General features: G+C 45.5%; 1 protein-coding gene across 1 annotated transcript in view; it reads left to right on the top strand.

The window, feature by feature from the left end:
• ADAMTS17 (ADAM metallopeptidase with thrombospondin type 1 motif 17) overlaps positions 1-17,420 on the top strand; it is a 278,450-nt gene that overhangs the window by 151,658 nt on the left and 109,372 nt on the right. The window contains exons 13-14 of the mRNA XM_050967133.1: positions 6,130-6,296; positions 13,693-13,820. Coding sequence (XP_050823090.1) covers positions 6,130-6,296; positions 13,693-13,820 — 295 coding nt within the window. The remainder of the gene's footprint in view (positions 1-6,129; positions 6,297-13,692; positions 13,821-17,420) is intronic.

Raw genomic sequence — 17,420 nt, 5'->3', positions numbered from 1 at the left:
GAGACTGATTTATTTAATTTTTTTAAATGAAACCTGAGATTGTGGAGAGCAAGACAAGATGCTGAGTTGCAATTGCATTTCTGTAAAGTCCAGGCTCGATTTTACCTGCTCCCTTTTTACTGAAGAAGAGACCAATGTGGCTTCTTTGTTATCAGCTGAAGCTGACTTGAAACTCTCCTTAACCATACTGCTGACCAAACCTAAATCCATTCCTTGTCTCACTTATTAAATTACAGGGTTTCCAGTCTCCAAGATTGCATGTTGTTTTTAAAATTCTGTTGCTCATATACATTCTTGGTGGGGGACGCACATGTGATCTTCTGTCACTTTATATTCCTGGCTGCATCCTGTGGTCTTCTGCAGCTGGTTTATTTGCTGTCCAAAAATATTGGCTAGGAGATTTATTTTGTGTGTGCGCACGTGTGTTCGTGTTCTTGCCAGCTGACATTTGAGCCAATGGGGGACACAATATGTTTTAAAACAGTTGCTTTACTTGCTTGATTTGGCTTTTGCCTTCTGCCAGTTGTGTGACTGTTTGCAGAAATTACCTGTGACTGATTGCATGATGGGGCACTGTTACCCAGACTGTGCCGTCTAATTTTAGAGCTCTACTGGCTTGCTTTCTTGCCCAAAGCTCGGAGTGTCTTTGTGGGCCGGGGGTGAGCAAGGCTGAATTAGAGTCAGGCCACCCTAAAAGGCTGGAGTGGCATAACGGAGCCCTAAAAGCCCCAGTTCCAGCTGAGGGAGAATTCTCTCAGTTCAGGCGCTATGGAAGACCGCCATGAGGCTGGCCACCCAGGTCTGGGTGTAGGTGCTTTGGGAGCACAGCAGGATGGGTTCACAGCATGCCATGCTGAAGCCTGTCTGGCAGCCCTGCTATTGTAACTGTGACGGGCCCCAAAGTCTGTCTAAATTACACCTTGAGCCTCTTCCGCCCCAGAGCAGCTGGCCCATCACTTCCCGTGGCCAGTTACAAGGGCTGCACAAAATCTGTCAGGCGAGGTAGAAATGTCAAGGCTACCGTGTCACAAACTGTGATGAGCAGGAAAAGGGAAGCACTCGGCAAACACGTGAAAATAATTTGCAGAGAAGCAGGAAGGGATATGCCTGTATGATCATCGCTGCGTGGTTTCTTTTTTTTTTTATGTTCAGCAGTGAAAACCCCCAGTGTCCTATGTCCATATGCCAATGGAGTTGTACTTTTAGAATCAGAGCATAATCTAGTTATAAATAAAGGATATGAGTTCCTGGATTATCTATACCTGGGTACTGTATTTCCTACCCCAACAGGAACAAACAAACTTCAGTGCATAAACAAACGTGGGTTCTATTTAGTCCCATTACTGTGGAGTGTGAGCTCCCTAGATAGATATATTTTTTTTGGAACCAGATCAGGTAGGAAATAGTTCCAGGTTATTAAACCAAACACATTGTGTTTAACAGATACAAGTTGTAGATGGATTTTCATTGCAGAATCTGCATTTTGTTTGATTTACCAAGAGCATATAGGTAAGACACATTAGTTAGTGCTGTATACTGGTAGATCAGCCTCGATTAAATTAGACTGTAGGTAACCTTTGTGTTCTCAGTGACAAGTGTTAATATAGTAATATTTTTTGAAAACACCTTTACAAGCTCCATTGTGCTTCGAATTTCACTCGTCTTAGCCTACTGATGTCTCGTAATGACCTGAGAATGTTGTGAACCCAGACTAAAATGCTGAAGAGTTTTATTAGAGATGGGCTGAACTGACAAAATTTGGATCCAGATCCTGGTTTCATTGTCAAAGTTGATTTGTGGATCTAACCTGGCATCACTATAATGTTACAGATAAGTCCCATTGCAGAGAGTCTATATTAAAAAGCAGTCTTTGAAATATGCGTGTGTATGTACGTTTTGTGTGTAGGATATAATTGTACGTGTTGTATCCAAAATTAGGCCCTGAGCAAAGTTCAGTTGGATATTCCTAACTCTAATTTTTTAAAAGGTGATGGGGCCTCGTGTATAAATATAAGTGTGTGTACATACACAGATATATATGTGTATATCTGCACACACGTATGGTGTGATACTGGCACAATCACTATATGTGCTTGTGTGGGGAGAGAGAGAGATTTGCATATGTTATAAACTGTACATTACGTAGACAATAAAAATATATTTAATATTTATCCAAAACCAAAGCTCTCACCCATGCTTTCCTCCCCTGATGCGTGCTTTGGAGACACCTGTTGATACAGGAGCCACTCCATTGTGGGAGGCACATTCATTTTCTTCCATAATTAGAGGGGCAGGCCCATGCTGCCAGTTACATTCAGCCATGCTTGTCTTAGTCCCTGATTCTGCAAGGTGATAACCTTCCTCTACTCCCACTAGCTTCGTTTGGATTTGGGGAAGCCTAGTTGATGCTCAGTACTTTAGTGGATCTAGCCCTTACTACACCTCTACCCCGACATAATGCTGTCCTCAGGAGCCCCCCCCCCAAATCTTACTGCATTATAGGTGAAACTGCGTTATATCAAACTTGCTTTGATCCGCCAGAGTGCGCAGCCCTGCCCTCCCTCCCCCTCTCCCCCGGAGCAGTGCTTTACCACGTTATATCTGAATTCATGTTATATCAGGGTAGAGGTGTATATTATAATGCCTATAATAAGGGCTGTTGTCTTTAAATTCCTAGCAGTGAATTCATAAAAAAGTGTCTCATGTGTTAATGAAATCTTAAGATTAAAGCCAGAACCATTGGTGATAAGAGTACAGTAAATACATGTCCTGCTGTATCTGGCTTACTACTGCTATAAGTTCTATCACATACATACATACATACACACACATACTTCTTTCTTACTTGTTCTCTGACATCCCCCACCCCCATCTTTTTCTCTGTTACTTTACAGAACAGAATTTGCTGAAACCAAGTTAATATGTGAAGGTGACATTCCTGTAGTAAGAAACTCTTCGTGTTTCTAGTCACCAGGGCTGAGTGTCTGCAGCACCCAGTATATGTTTAAGGAGTTTAAAGCTCCAGACACAAGTCTTCCCAGAACAATTCTGAGTCAGTCCCAGTGCATCTGCTCCCTCTCACATGTCTGTGGGAGACCAGAAGGGTCCCCAACAAGCAGATGCTAGTTAAGGTCATTGCTCTGGTGACAGAACCTACAATATCACTGGGGAGATAAGTGTTTGTTTTTCAAGAGTTTATAAGACCACTGTCAGGAATGCTTGCCTTCTTTTCCTACCCCTCATCAGTGGCAAATCAATCAGGGTCATGATAGACAACATAGTCTCCATGTTCTATATCAGCAAGCAGAGAGGAGCAGGATCCCCTGCCCTGTGCTGCGAAGCCACGAAACTATCTAATCGGTGCATAGCTCATCAGATCCAAATTTCAGCGGTCTACCTCTCAGGCATACAGAATGCCACAGCCAATGTCCTCAGCAGACACTTCTCCCAGAATTATGAATGGGAGCAGACACCAAAGTTCTCCACAGCATATTCCTAAAATGCTGACTGCCCTAGGTGGATGTCTTTGCTATCTCCAGGAATTGGAAGTGTCCCCTCTTTGGTTCAAGAGCAGGTCTGGGCCACTACTCCTTAAGAGACACCTTCCTTCTATCTTGGAAGAAGGGTCTGTTCTATGTGTTTATCCAACACCGTTGATATTAAGGGAGATTAACACGATCAGACAGGACGGAGTCAGAATTGTCCTTATAGTGCTGACCTGGCTGAGACAAGTTTGGTATCCTTACCTGCTTCACCTAGTTATCCAACTCTTGTTTGAGCTCCTGACCATTCCTCATCTCCTGTCACAGGATGCTGAGCGGGTGCTGCATCCCAACCTAGCAGTTTTCCATCTGAGGGCATAGCTCCTAGATGGTTCATGGGGTTACATTCCTCCTGCTCTTTGAAAGTACGACAGGTGTTATTGAATAAGTAGGAAGAGATCAATCTGCTACGACTTACCTGCAGAAATGAAAGAGATTCTTCCATTGGTGGTGTTGTCACTGCCTCTTGCTTGACCTGGGGCCACTCTCAATCATCCTGGATTACCTGTAGGGTTATCCGTTAGTTTGATTAAGGTCCATTTGGCCACAATATCATCCTTTCACCTCCAGCAGAAGTATTCTCCATATTTACTTATTTGGTATTGTCCTTGTTTATTAAGTGTTTGGGGATTCTCTGTCCACAGATGAGAAACCCTGCCCTGAACTGCAACTTCAGCCTGATACGCTTCCTTATGATACCTCCGTTCGAACCAAGGACAGCCTGTTTTCTGTTGCATTTATCCATAATGACGGCTCTTTTAGTCGCCATCACATCAGCCTGTAGCAGTGGGGAGATAGGAGCCTTCGTGGCAGATTCTGCCCCCCTTTATGGTGTTTTTTTCATCCCCACCCTAAATTCTTACCTAAGGTTTTATCAGGGTTCCACCTTAATGAATCCATTCATCAGTGTTTATTGCAAAGCCACATCGTTCTCTACAGGAATCCTATTTACGTACCCTGGATGTTAGAAGAGAATTGGCCTCCTACTTAGATAAAACCAAGCAGTTTAGGAAGTCATCTTAGTGCTTCGTTTCCTATGTGGAAAGATCCACAGGGTCCTTGATCTCTACTGAGAGACTATCCAGGGGATATCTGGGTGTATTATCACTTGTTATGATGCTGCAGGCATTCATCCACCCCAAAGGGTAGATCAACTAGATCTCAGCAACATCTATGGCAGACCGCCAGGTGCTTTTGAATAGACCCCAAAAATCTTTTTATTTACTTATTATTGTTGGGTGTGTTTTATTATTTTCTCTGGAGTTTGGATCTTGACTATACCTTGACCAAGAAATTTAGATCTTGAAAAAAAATAATTGACTAACCCAATCTATAACATTACAGAAGACTATACCAATATCTGAAATATGCAAGGCCGCTACAAGGGCTTCAGTACGTTCCTTTTTGAAACATTACACATTAATCCATGCTGTCAGAGCTGAGATGGCACTTGGTTCTGCAGTACTGTCTTCAGTTCTGGACTTCGTTGTGCAGCTCCCTCCTCCATCTGGGAATACTGCTCGGAAGTCACTAGAAGTGGCGCATCCATAGGGATGCTACTCTAAGGAGAAGAGGTTGCTCACTTTGTGCAATAACTGCTGTTCTTCAAGCTATGTCCCTCTATGGGTGTTCCACTACCTGCCCTCCTATCCTTTTGCTTTCGGGCCTTTGGGGATGTTTGGTTGGAGAAGGAACTAAGGGCGGGCTCACTCATAATATTTTTTTTTTCAATGAGGAAATAGACCTTAGAAAAGGCTGTTTTTATGCTGAAAATAAAAATTGTTACATTTGTTCCAGATTGTTGGGAGAATGAGTGAAAAATCTGTCTGAGAAGTGTAGGAGTTGGGGGAAAAAATACAGATATTTGTTGTATTTCAGTGTATCTTCTCTTTGTGATCACATGGCATAGCACCATGCATATGGTTCTTGCTGTATATTTTGATTCCCTGTTTCTCAAGGGGGAAAGTGCTTAAAAGAGAAAGAAATGAGACTTCAGAAAGGATGTGATAAATGTCTGTATTATAACATGGGCTTCAGAAATCCTCCTTTGTGTTTCTAAGATGTTTTATTCATGAAGGGCAGGTGTCAGAGAGGTGCCTCACAATTGTGGCAACCCCTGTGAAGCATCACACTGAGGCCTGGGCTGATCATTTCCCCCCCCAACAAACCCACCAGCTTATATGTGGGCTATTAATGACCACAGTGGACTAACATCTTGGTTTTACATCTCATCCAAAATACATGTAGTATGGAGAGCATTATATTTATGCCTACAGAGCACATATCTCCAAAGACCTGGCTTTAATCTTTGTTTCTGTTTCTGATGAGTCAGTTAGATGTGCAACATAGAGCTGAATTCTATCTTCAGATGTGCTCTCAGAGCTTGTGTTGCCTTCAGTGGGAGCTACTTGAATATCCAAGGGCAGAATTTGGCTGACAGTAAGTACGTGTGCAGGTGGGATCTGAGGGGAATGATGCAATCTATTAGCTTAGGTTAGTTGCCTTGGACAGAGAAAGATAAGCAACAATGTACCTGTAAATACCTGTGCCTCTCCCACTTGATAACTGTCTGTCTTCCCCATTATAGCCATGGGCCAGGAGGCAAGAACTGCCGGGGAGCCAGTGTGGAACACACAGTTTGTGAAAATTTACCCTGCCCTAAAGGAGCGCCTAGCTTCAGGGACCAGCAATGCCAGTCTCATGACAGATATACCAACAAGAAGAAAAGCCTCTTGACAGCTGTCATCATTGATGGTAAATTCACCAACTTTCTGTATAGTTCCTCACCACTTTTTTTTCCGTGGTTTTTCAGCTCGTCTCGATTGAGCCCCCATTTTTCAGCAGAGACCACTGTGGAGTAATCCCCAGAGGGTAGATCTGGAGGGCAGTTAAAGGGAATTCCTGATTCTCATGACCACCTTGTCTCCCTTGTTTTTAGCCTCTCAACAAGATCTGTTGGGCAGGCCGGTTCTACAGGCAGCCTTGGGATGTAACCACAGCACTTGAGAGACTGGGAGAGGTTATGGAACTAATTAAAATATCCCCATCTGAACAGGCAGGTACCATGGGAATTGGAGCTTTCTGATCATTTTTAACATGAAGAAATAGAAGCAAAATCTGGAACTGAAAGCAAGAAGGAGGATTCACCTTGGGATGTTACTTGCATGATTCCTTGCCCACTTCAACACATTTGTACATCTACTTGTATTTAAATTTGTCATTATTCTGAAACAATTTTCCTTGGCAAAGTCTTGATACTTGCTTGGGCGGACTTGGAAAGTCATTCTGAAATGAGTAGGTTCTATGAAAGATGAGATTCACTAAGCTGGTTTCCAGAGAAACAGGCCCCTGTTATCACCATCTGCTGATAAATGTACACGGCCACATTCGTGTGGGCTGATCCTCTCATGATTGTACTGAAATGGTGCAGAGCAGGGCTTTTGATCAACACTGAGTGTATGTCTGTACTGCAGCTCCTTATTTCCAGCCCACATAGACATAGATGCACTAGTTTTGACCGAGTTAGTGTGCTGAAAAGACCTCAGGTAGCCCCCTGAGTACAATCCCATCTGAGACCCAGGGTATGTACTTGGGTGCTTAGCCTGTGCCGCAGCCACGCTGTTATTTATTGTGCACTAGTTTGATCAAAGCCAGCGTGCATACATCTATCCAACCTGCAAATTACACCTTCAGCTGCTGTGTACCCTTACACATCTGGCAGCTTCTGTCCCCTTCAGACGTTAACACCCAACAAGCCAGGTCTGTTGCACAGTGCTCCAGCTCCAGTGCTTAGAGGCCCCCAGGACTACTTGCCGTGCCACCAGGAAAAGGGATGTTTGTGCAAAATTTGGCCTGCCATGCCCGGAAAGCAATGCTGCTGAGCTCTTTGTACGATAGCAGTCCCTCAGCTGAAAGCCAGGCCTGCCCCACAGCACAGCTGAGAACTGCAGTGGTTAGAAAAGGTTAACGCTGGACATCAGCTCACATGTTTCAGTCTTGGCTCATTTCTCATCAAAGCCAACAACAGCAAACTTCCTTCATGTTATCCCAGCACATAACGTTATTTATGCAAAAAAAGGCTGCAGAAATGTGCCGTATTATTCGCTGTGGACCACAATCAGCTCTGGTGTCAGCAGTTCCAAAGGAATTGCAAACATTTATGCCAGGACTTACTTTGGGCCGTAGTGAATAATATAAAATGTCTGTGCTTTATTTCTTTTGCATGAGTAAGAGATGCTCACACCTAGCCCCAATGGGGTTTGTTTGAAAATGATTACACAATTAGGTGGGAGTTTTCCAGTGACTCTAACTGAGGTAGATGCCCAAAAACTATTGAAATTCCATGGGATTTGGGCACCTACGTCCACTTGATGTTTTTGAAGGTCTCATCTGGACCCCCCATTTGTTAAATTGATTTTTAAAACCCTTTTCTAGCTGAAAGCTGCCTAATTATCTTAACATTGTCGTGCATCAGAAACATATTGCAAGTCCCCTCTTCTCACAAAAGAAGGCAAGGAAGATACCGGTGATGGGGTGGGGGGCAGGTCCTTCTGGGTATCACCACTTGAAAATGAGACCTTTGATTGCCCAGCCCAGCTATCAAGCAACCACCTAAAGAGGCCAGAGATGACAGGGGATTGCAAACCCTCTAATCAGTAGGGGAACAGCAGATGCTGTTCCAGGGTTTCCAAAGCTGTACTGACTAGTTGGATTCCTGATCTTGCAGGAGGCGCCGATCCTCCTGAATAGCACCCAGGACTTTGCAGAATCGGGCCCTACTTAGGGACTTTTCAGGTCAGGGATTATGGAAGAATTCTTCTTGAAGCGCATCCGCACTTCTTTGAGTATGAAATGATACTCTTCAGTAGTTTATCTTATAATGACTTGTCTAACCTCTGTGCATCTCCTCGCCCTGTCCTGGTCCTGCCCTTGAGAGTTTTTGTTTATTACTGACTCTCTCACCTTAATTTCTGTAGGTCCCAATCCAGTGCCTATAAAAAACACTTCGATTCTCTAGAGGGCCTTGGATCAGGCCTGTAGTATCTGTCTGTTTCTTTCCTTCAATTGCTCCGGCACTGGAGGCTAAGACCATTCCTAAACAAGTAGGACCTGTTCCAGTCCCCATTCATTCCTCTCTCTCCCTGCTATTCAGTATTTTCCCCATTTCTATAATGTTTTCCATTGCTCGGGGCTGGATAAAAATTCCCAGATGTCACTCTCTGTCACTTGGTAAAAGTTTCAGAGAAACATCTCCTTCCACCTGGACTTGTTAACTCAGGGTCCCCTAGGAATTCTGCTTTGGTTTGTTACTACTGGGCTGAAAGCTGTTCGCCCTCTAGGTATTCAGTTCCTGTTCCCGAGTCCTCCTGGTGCAGGTTTAGACTGTCTCTCTCTCTGCCTTGCCCACCTCTCTGTTTATTTTAGCTTTCTTCCTTTTTGCTGGCTGCAGTATGGCTCCTCAATGTCTCCTCCTCCCTTGTCTGCTAGTTTAATCTCCACCGCTCCCACAAACAGAACTCCCCATTACTAGTGTGTGTGTGCCCTGTCTGTGCAGATGGAGCCCACCCCACTTTTATAGGCCTCATTTGTTCCTAAAAACTAGCAAATACACAATCCGCACTGCAGTACCAGTAAAGCTAATAATTCGTGTGTATACACCAATTTCTAAGAACTCAGCCACAGAAGTGCCTTTCTTCATGTGACTTCCTCTCGTAGTTTGGTTTGCAGTGCCTCTCGGAGCGCCACTTGACTATTGCCTCATCCCCAGTTCCCTCCAGGACCTTGGCCACCCTGATGATTGTTATTTTGGCGCCCAGGAGGGCGATTGACAGGTGCCCATTATTATTTACTATCACCCTACCACGAGTCCCTACCTCTTCCTTAGCTCAGTTCTCTCCTCCCACCTCCGCATTGCTAAAATTGTTGCTCCAGCAGCCTTGGCTCTTCTCGTCTTTCTGCTCGATACGCATGTACAACTTGTCTCCTTTAGTCTCTTGCAGAAGCGAGAACCTGCTTAACAATTTCACCGTGCGGTTTACCGCCCTTCTTGGCCACCCACCACTTCCATTTCCCTCTTCCATCCAGAATAATCCAATTCCCATCAGCTGCTCTGCATTATGCAGTCCAAACCCTTCTGCTCTTGGCATGGTCTCTCTGCAAATGGCTCGTCTATGAATCTCCCATTCTTGTGAGCATTGCAGGCTGACGGAAAGTTTTCTCTGAGAATTGGTCTTAGCACTTAAGGTGCGTTAATGTGCTGACGTCACATGTGGTTACTCACTCTACTTCTTCACTGAGGAAGCTCCACGCCCAATGCTACGTACAAATCACAGGATTCCTTGCCTGTTTTACTCACACAGTGCTTAATGCACCGGGTCAAAGTGGTCTGTGATGTAACTCTGTTGCTTTCAATGAAGTTAGAGCAGAGATGAACTTGGCCCAAAGTCCTTTATAATTTGTAGTTTAAAAGAGAAGCTGATAGAGCCCCAGAGATACAGGGCTGTTATGCAGAAGCAGTGAAAACCGCAGTTACGTTCATCTGGACAGGATCCAAATTGCTTTCCAAGCCATATATTCAGGAACTGTTTTTACCCTCAGTGAAGGGAACCAACTCTAGAGTGGAACCTGGCACCTATTTACTTCAGGCACAGTAACATTACAAAGCAGCGTAGGACAGAAAGTGAAGGAAAATAGCAAATCTGTGTGGAAAGAGCGGTGTGTTCTCGACTGAGCCCAGGTGTTTGATAATCCTGGGTGTGACATACAGGAGCACTGCGAGGAGACTGAACGTTAGTTCGTGGCCTCAGTTGGCTGACATGGGTGCCAGTATCCACTGACTAATGGTTGCTGTTACAATCAGATCCTCGGATTTATGTTTCCTATAACAGACGGCACCCTCGAACCCTGGTGCAACCCAGATGCGATGCTCGGCTCACACTGGTGCACCCTAGATGCTGTGCTGGAGAACAGTTTGGGTTTGAATGCTGATGCATAGGGAAAAATGTCACCCATTGAATCACTAACATGACTTCCTGCAGAACCCTGGGTGAAGCGCTCTCATCTACAGGGCAGCCTGTCTCCCATTTGACTGGGGGTAACGCGATAACAGAAGAACTCTTGAGCTATTTGCACTGTTAGGTTTTTTTGAATAAATATATGTATAGTCAAAAAAAAAACCTGTTTTTCCTTCAGCGGAAGCAGCCGTCATCCTTAAACCGTTTTGAACATTTTCACAAGCTCTTTTCAAAGAAGCAAAATAACAGATGCCGGCAGTAATTGCAGCCTATGAAATTGCAACTCGGCACTTCTCAAAGGTTCCTGAATAAAAAGGCTCCGTTGTGAAGGCTACTTCTAAAATGTGCAGTCCCTGTGCTTTGGCTGCCGACTTCACTGAAATCCATCATAACTGCCCCCTCGTAACGGTGCCATTGCCATCCTTGGCTCTCATCACACACTTATAGGAAGGGAGTGCTCTGGTTTTTGGGTTTTTTTTAAAGGGCCGCCGCCGCCTTGCAGGGATTCTGTTTCCATTGCTGGAGTCAGCAACCCAGCTCTCCCCAAGAGGACACAGACTTCTATTAGGGAGCATTTGCAGAATAATATTCAGGATACTTGACCCATTTAGGTCACATGCTGCGCAAACATTTTTTATTCTCCTCTTGTCTTGTTGCTGCAGGTGCCACATCAGTCTGGCTTTAGGAGCAGCCAGAAATCAGCTAGGGCACTTCTCTGAGCCAGCAGGGGCTGTGGGTGCTTTGGACATCCCATGTGAAAAATAGAGTGCATGACCCCCCTGCATTTGAGAGCCCCTCTCCAACCTGCACTCCCAGAGGTGTTGGCAAACACCCGAGGGAGCTGCCTTCAGCAAGAGGGGAGGGATATTGCCATTCTTGGGCCTGATGGAAAATTAAGGAGCGAGGAGCTAGAAAAGCAAAAGCTCTCCACTGACTTGAGCAGGGTTGCTTCTGCTGTACAAAGGTGCAGGGGAGTATATGCTCAGATCCCCTGCCTGCCATACGGTTCCTAATGGACACTGGCCTACCTTAATACACAATGGAGAGGACGGCTCATTGGAGCTAAGGCTGTGAATTAGGAATATCTCCTGCCACATGGGTAAAGCAGGCACTCGGAGTTGTTGACAGCTGCAGGAACAGAGGCTGTCCAGAAACAGCCCGACTGGCTCTCCCCTATGCAAGCCAGTCCTTATGCAGCTTTCACAGAAAATGATATCAAAATCCAGCTAATGAGAAATTGCTTTGATTTGACGGGGTAGGGGGGAACAACGACTGTGAGCACCTATGATGCCTCCCTAAAGCAAGACAGGTGGGCAGGGCGCAGGTTGGCTGGACATTCTTGAAGTGCTGACAGGTCTGGTTTAAACATATAAAAAACTCCAAACCACGTTCTCCCATGTCTTCTCCTCTGGTTCCAAGCTTCCACACAGTGAAGGTTTCTTGAGCCTTTGAATGGAGACAGACCCCAACCAACCTCTGGCCAGCCCTGATTCTCTGTTGCATTAGAACTCTGCTCAGACATACTAGAGAGATGGGCTGCAGAGAGGCAAGTTCGTGATTCAAGGGGGATTTAGAGCAGGAAGGGACCTGTACAAATTGCCTTAGTGTATCAAAGAACCTGGCCTCCCGTCTCGTAAATTGAACACTGCCGAGCTCTGGGGAGGATGCAGGCTTTGGTATAGGCCAACACCCACATCAGAATGTCAGTAGGTTCTTTCTCTGGTTATGTTCGTGCAGGAGTCATAGGCTGTGTTTGCGGCCTGAATTGATGTCCCCAGGCTAGCTCGGGTCCCAGAACAGTGAAACTGTGGCAGCACAGGCTGCAGTACTGACTTTACAAACCCACCTAGAACCCTAGATAATTACCTGGGAGCGTAGCCTGCGCTGAAGCTCACCCTGCAGCTTCCTTATTCCAGGATCCGAGCTAACTAGATTACACCTAGCTCGGGTATGTCAGCTCGAGCTGCAGTCACACCAAGTGGTTGCAGTATAGACACACCCTTCGGTACAGTCTGTGTGCAGCAGAGAGCAGGAGTGTGCTTGAAATCAAAACATCTCACTCTGCAAATACATACACACGAGAACCCTGGCACCTGCTGTTAATTATATAGTTTGAGCCTTTTAGTCCCTTATTCCACTAGTTATAGTGAAAAAAAATATGTATGGAGATATCTTATCTCATAGAACTGGAAGAGACCCTGAAAGGTTATTGAATCCAGCCCCCTGCCTTCACTAGCAGGACCAAGTACTGATTTTGCCCCAGATTCCTAAGTGGCCTCCTCAAGGACTGAACTCGCAACACTGGATTTAGCAGGCCAATGCTCAAACCACTGAGCTATCCTGCCCGGTAAATGTCTAAACATTTACCCCCCAGTTCCCTCCCAAGTAAATGTCTAAACATACAATATAATATATTATTGCTAGAATGGGCAAATGAGGCACATCATTTTCCAACAATATATGTTTACTTTCTAGCAAGCTAGTTTGCTGGCAGCAAAGCAAATTTTAGCAAATATTTGTGCGAAATGAGTTTTAAATTTCTGAACACAAATGTGCTCACTGGATGCCTGGTTTCAAGAGTTACGCTCAGTCAAGAAACACAAACAAATCACACGATCGATGTGTCCATTTAGAACTGGCTTGCACAGCTTGAATTTTGTAAATGAAATGTTCACAGTGAGCTGCTTGTGCCCATTCTAGAGACCAAGGATTGTATGTTGGAATGATGCAGGGAAAGATATAAGCCCAGTTAACGGAAAGAGAAGGAAAAATTTGTCAAGTAAATTACTCATTCAGATCTAAAATGAAATGTATTGCCAGTGATTCAAAGTCTCCCATACCTTTCGCCTTTTAACCCCTTCTGCATCTTCAGATAAACAGTGCATCTTGGAGAGGGAGAACGATGGGCTTGAATGGAAACAATGGGCCAAGCCTCCTGAAAGCTGAGACTGTTAGAATCTGAGCCCACTTAGAGTTATCGATAAATATGTACTTACGTACTTGTCTGTGTAATTGGATAGAGTCCATGTTACATACTTACTATATTCATGCATCTTGTTCTATCAGACATTCTGGGGCTCTGTCTAAATGCTGCTGTTGCTCCTGAATGAAGTTGCTGGTCTTGTGTATTTTTTCAGATAAGCCGTGTGAACTCTTCTGCTCTCCTCTGGGGAAGGAGTCTCCTGTGCTGGTGGCAGACAGGGTTCTTGATGGTACTCCGTGTGGGCCTTATGAGACTGACCTCTGCGTACATGGCAAGTGCCAGGTGGAGTAACTTTCTATTGTTTATTTTCCAAGTAGGTCTATTGTCCTGGGCTGCTGTGAGCTGTGTCGGTTGTTTATGATCAGGCAGCATCACTGAGGGTGGCTCTTAGACTGCCTCTGAAATAACTTAAAGTTGTCCCGGTTAACATTGTTTCGTTGTTACATTGCTGAGCAATTAGGGAACATGCTCATTTAAAGTTGTGCGATGTTCCACTCTTACTTCATTTGGCTACCTGTTTTCTCCACAGCTGGCAGCCTCCCTACGCCCCACTCCCCAGCGTCTCCCATCCGCCAGCAGACCCCGCGGATCAGCACCTTCACCCTCCTCCCTCCGCCCCCTGCCTGCGGCAATCAGCTGGCTTGTGGCGTTTAGGAGGGAAGAGGGAGGAGCAGGACTTGGCATGCAGGCTACCCCTCCCTTTTGAACACCACAAACCAGCTGATTGCCCGAGGCAGGGGAGGGAGGGAGAGCCTGTGCACCAAGTCTTCGCTCCTCCGCCCTCCCTCCTGCCTCCTCAATGCCGCAAGCCAGCTGATTGCCCCAGGCAGGAAGGAGGAGCAAGGATGCAGCAGGCACAGTAAAAGGGAGGAGGAGGTTGAAGCAGGGAGAAGAGGCAGGTCAAGGGTGGGGGCTTGGGGGAAGGGGTGGAGTGGATGGGCCAAAGGTTGAATCCCCTGCTCCTGGTGCTTGCAGAGTAGGGGAAGCTGCTGCTGCTGCTGCGCAGCGTGCTTCTCCTAACCTGCAGCATCTTCAGCCTCCTTGCCTGCCTCATCTCCAGTGCCAGTGGGCTGTGCCTGTGTTAAATTGCTTGTTTAAATGTATATAATGCCTTTTGTCGGGCAAAACAAAATTTCCCTGGAACCTAACACCCCCCCCCATTTACATTAATTCTTATGGGGAAATTGGATTCGCTTAACATCATTTCACTTAAAGTCGCATTTTTCAGGATCATAACTACAACATTAAGTGAGGAGTTACCGGATGTAGTTCTGTTTCACAAAAGCAACTGCAAGAGTTTTCTAGTCGTAGTTTTTTTTAAAGAGGTAAATTCCTGAGCGATAAGACCATGTCACTGAACAGCTGGAGATGCTTTAGGATATGATCCCATCCCGTCTAGTCATCAGATTGGTTGGGTTTGAAGGGACAGGTAGTGGGTCATCTGGTCTGTTTAACTCCTGCGTTTTGGCTGCTCATTGGAAGAATCCTCAGTGCCACTCGAGGGACTGAAACGGCCACTATCCTGTTGTATATGTCTTATGTTATTGACATGACAACCCTTTCCAGCACATCCACAAATAGCAAGTTGGGCTTACAAAGCAAATTGTTTATAAAGCCTCAGAAAATTGAAAGCATAGATCCAGAGGTACTGGGCTGGAGCACGGCCCAGCTCAGCATAGCATGCTTCGGTGCAAGGAAACTATGCTGAGTGCAGACTAAGCTATCCTCAGCCCCATCCTATGTATTGGGAGCTGCTGACCCACATGGCCAGCTTGTGCCTGGCTGCTGCAGGCTATGGATGGGAATAGTGGAAAAGCTCACTTCTCCCATCCTGCACCATTAGACTGTGCATGAACTCACTGGCCATGCCCTTAGCATGCTCATCCCCACTCCTGCCTCGTGTGGGGCATCAGGAATTGGAATAGGGTGTGGGAAGAGTAGTGGTACTCTTCCAAACTCTGCCCAGAAAATAAGCTCCACCCACTTGAGGCACTAACATGACATGCGACTTTCGGTAGGTTGTACCAATGTTCAAAATATGATCATTCATGCTCCGCTGGGCTTTTCGGACTTGACTGCCTCTTAGCGAGTAAGATGCCCTGCTCTTGTGTCCTTAGGCAGTGAGTAGTAGTGTCTCTCGCGCCCACTCGGTTCAGCACCAAAATGAGCTGTCACTCAGAGCAGATTATGTAGATCTTCATAGTGTGATCCTTTGTCTCCTGTCTTACTTGCTTTTTTTTTTTTTTTTTTTTTGTTTAGGTATGAATCTTTATATTTAAACTTTATATTAAAAATAGACACTTCTACAGACAAACGTTTTATGTACAGTTCAATCATATATAGCGTATTAATATTATACCTCATATCTTCCACTTTGCTTTAGTTATAATGTTTGAAGAGGATTAAATTGTTTGTTTTCCATTTTGTTCTGTATAAATGGATGGGCAGAGAATTGTGGTAGAAAGTGTTGGTGGAAAAAAGGCAGATCACGTGCCCTAAGGGGGTATGATGGGTTTTGGGCCTCATATATTTGAAAGGAAGAATTGAACTGTAAAGCACAATTAGGAGTAAAAGGCAGAAGTCTTTGTTGCTGTGGACTAGGATAGCGGGAATAATCCTGTAACATATTTGGTGGGGTCCCTTGCTTATAGCCATAGAAGGGATCTGAAGATATGAGATTAAGATGGTGGTCTTGTATTTGCCTCTGCTTTGTTGAATAGTGAAATCGGTAACAATGTAAGCTTTTAAAGTATCTTCATTGAACATTTGACTTAGGACCCAGTGAAAGGAATGGGGCTAGTCTCACCTTTTGGAGGTGTTGTTTCGGGCTATTTGCAGGTGGTTGTCATTGCATTGTTTACACTCAATTCGCATTTTCTCACAACCATAACAGCTAGGAGTTGAGTGGTGGGTTTTCTTATATGAATAACTGATATTAGGAAAAACATTTTCGCTAGGAGGGTGGTGAAGCACAGGAACGGGTTACCTAGGGAGATGCTGGAATCTCCATCCTTAGATGTTTTTAAGGTCAGGCTTGACAAAGCCCTGGCTGGGATGATTTAGTTGGGGATTGATCCTGTTTTGAACAGGGGGTTGGACTAGATGACCTCCTGAGGTCTCTTCCAACCCAGATGTTCTATGATTCTGTGATATTCTGAAGAAGAAGAAAGCAGCTGGGAGCGATGCAGATACAGTGTATTTCTGCATACTAGCCAGAGTCTAGCTGTAATTAAATCCCCACACAATGGTCTCCTCTGCAGTGTTCGTGGGTCACAGTCCTTCTGTGTAGACCCTCCATCATGGCACAAACTCTGTGTTTCTTCTCTGTTTGGCCCATATGTGGGCTTGAAAGTGCATTTGGGATTCTACTGTCAAGCAACTGGGATGAGGATTGGTCTAGCCTACTGGCTGGAACGGGCAGCAGGCCTAGTGGCCAGAGTCAGTCACCAGCGCTAGAGTTCAAAACCAGAGGACAGACTGGCTACCAGAGCCATGGGGTCAAGCTGGACTCAGTAGTCAGGAGCCGCAGCTGGGGGTCAAAACTGAAGGTCAGGAGCTTGAGCAAACAGGGTATCAGGCAAGGAGGGGCTCGAGGCAGGGACTGGAAAGAGGCAAGGCTGGGTGCAAGGCAGGAGCAGCAAGAACAAGGTAATGCAGGCACAGCGGGGGCGGGAGTGTTGAGAAGTCAGCGAGCTGCCGTTGCTGGCTTAAGAGCTGGCCTGCTGGCCTCAGCAGACAGTCAGATTGTGTGGCTAATCAGGCAGCTGCTGCAGACCAGATGTACTGATGAGACTGCCTGGAAACTAGCTCTGCTGCAGGCCCTGATTCCTGACATTGCCCCAGAAATTAGATTGGCAAAAGACTTGTTGAGTCATCCAGTCC

The sequence above is a fragment of the Gopherus flavomarginatus genome, chromosome 9 (assembly GCF_025201925.1).
Source record: "Gopherus flavomarginatus isolate rGopFla2 chromosome 9, rGopFla2.mat.asm, whole genome shotgun sequence".
NCBI classification, from domain to species: Eukaryota; Metazoa; Chordata; order Testudines; family Testudinidae; genus Gopherus; species Gopherus flavomarginatus.
This window is presented reverse-complemented; position numbering and strand designations above follow the sequence as displayed.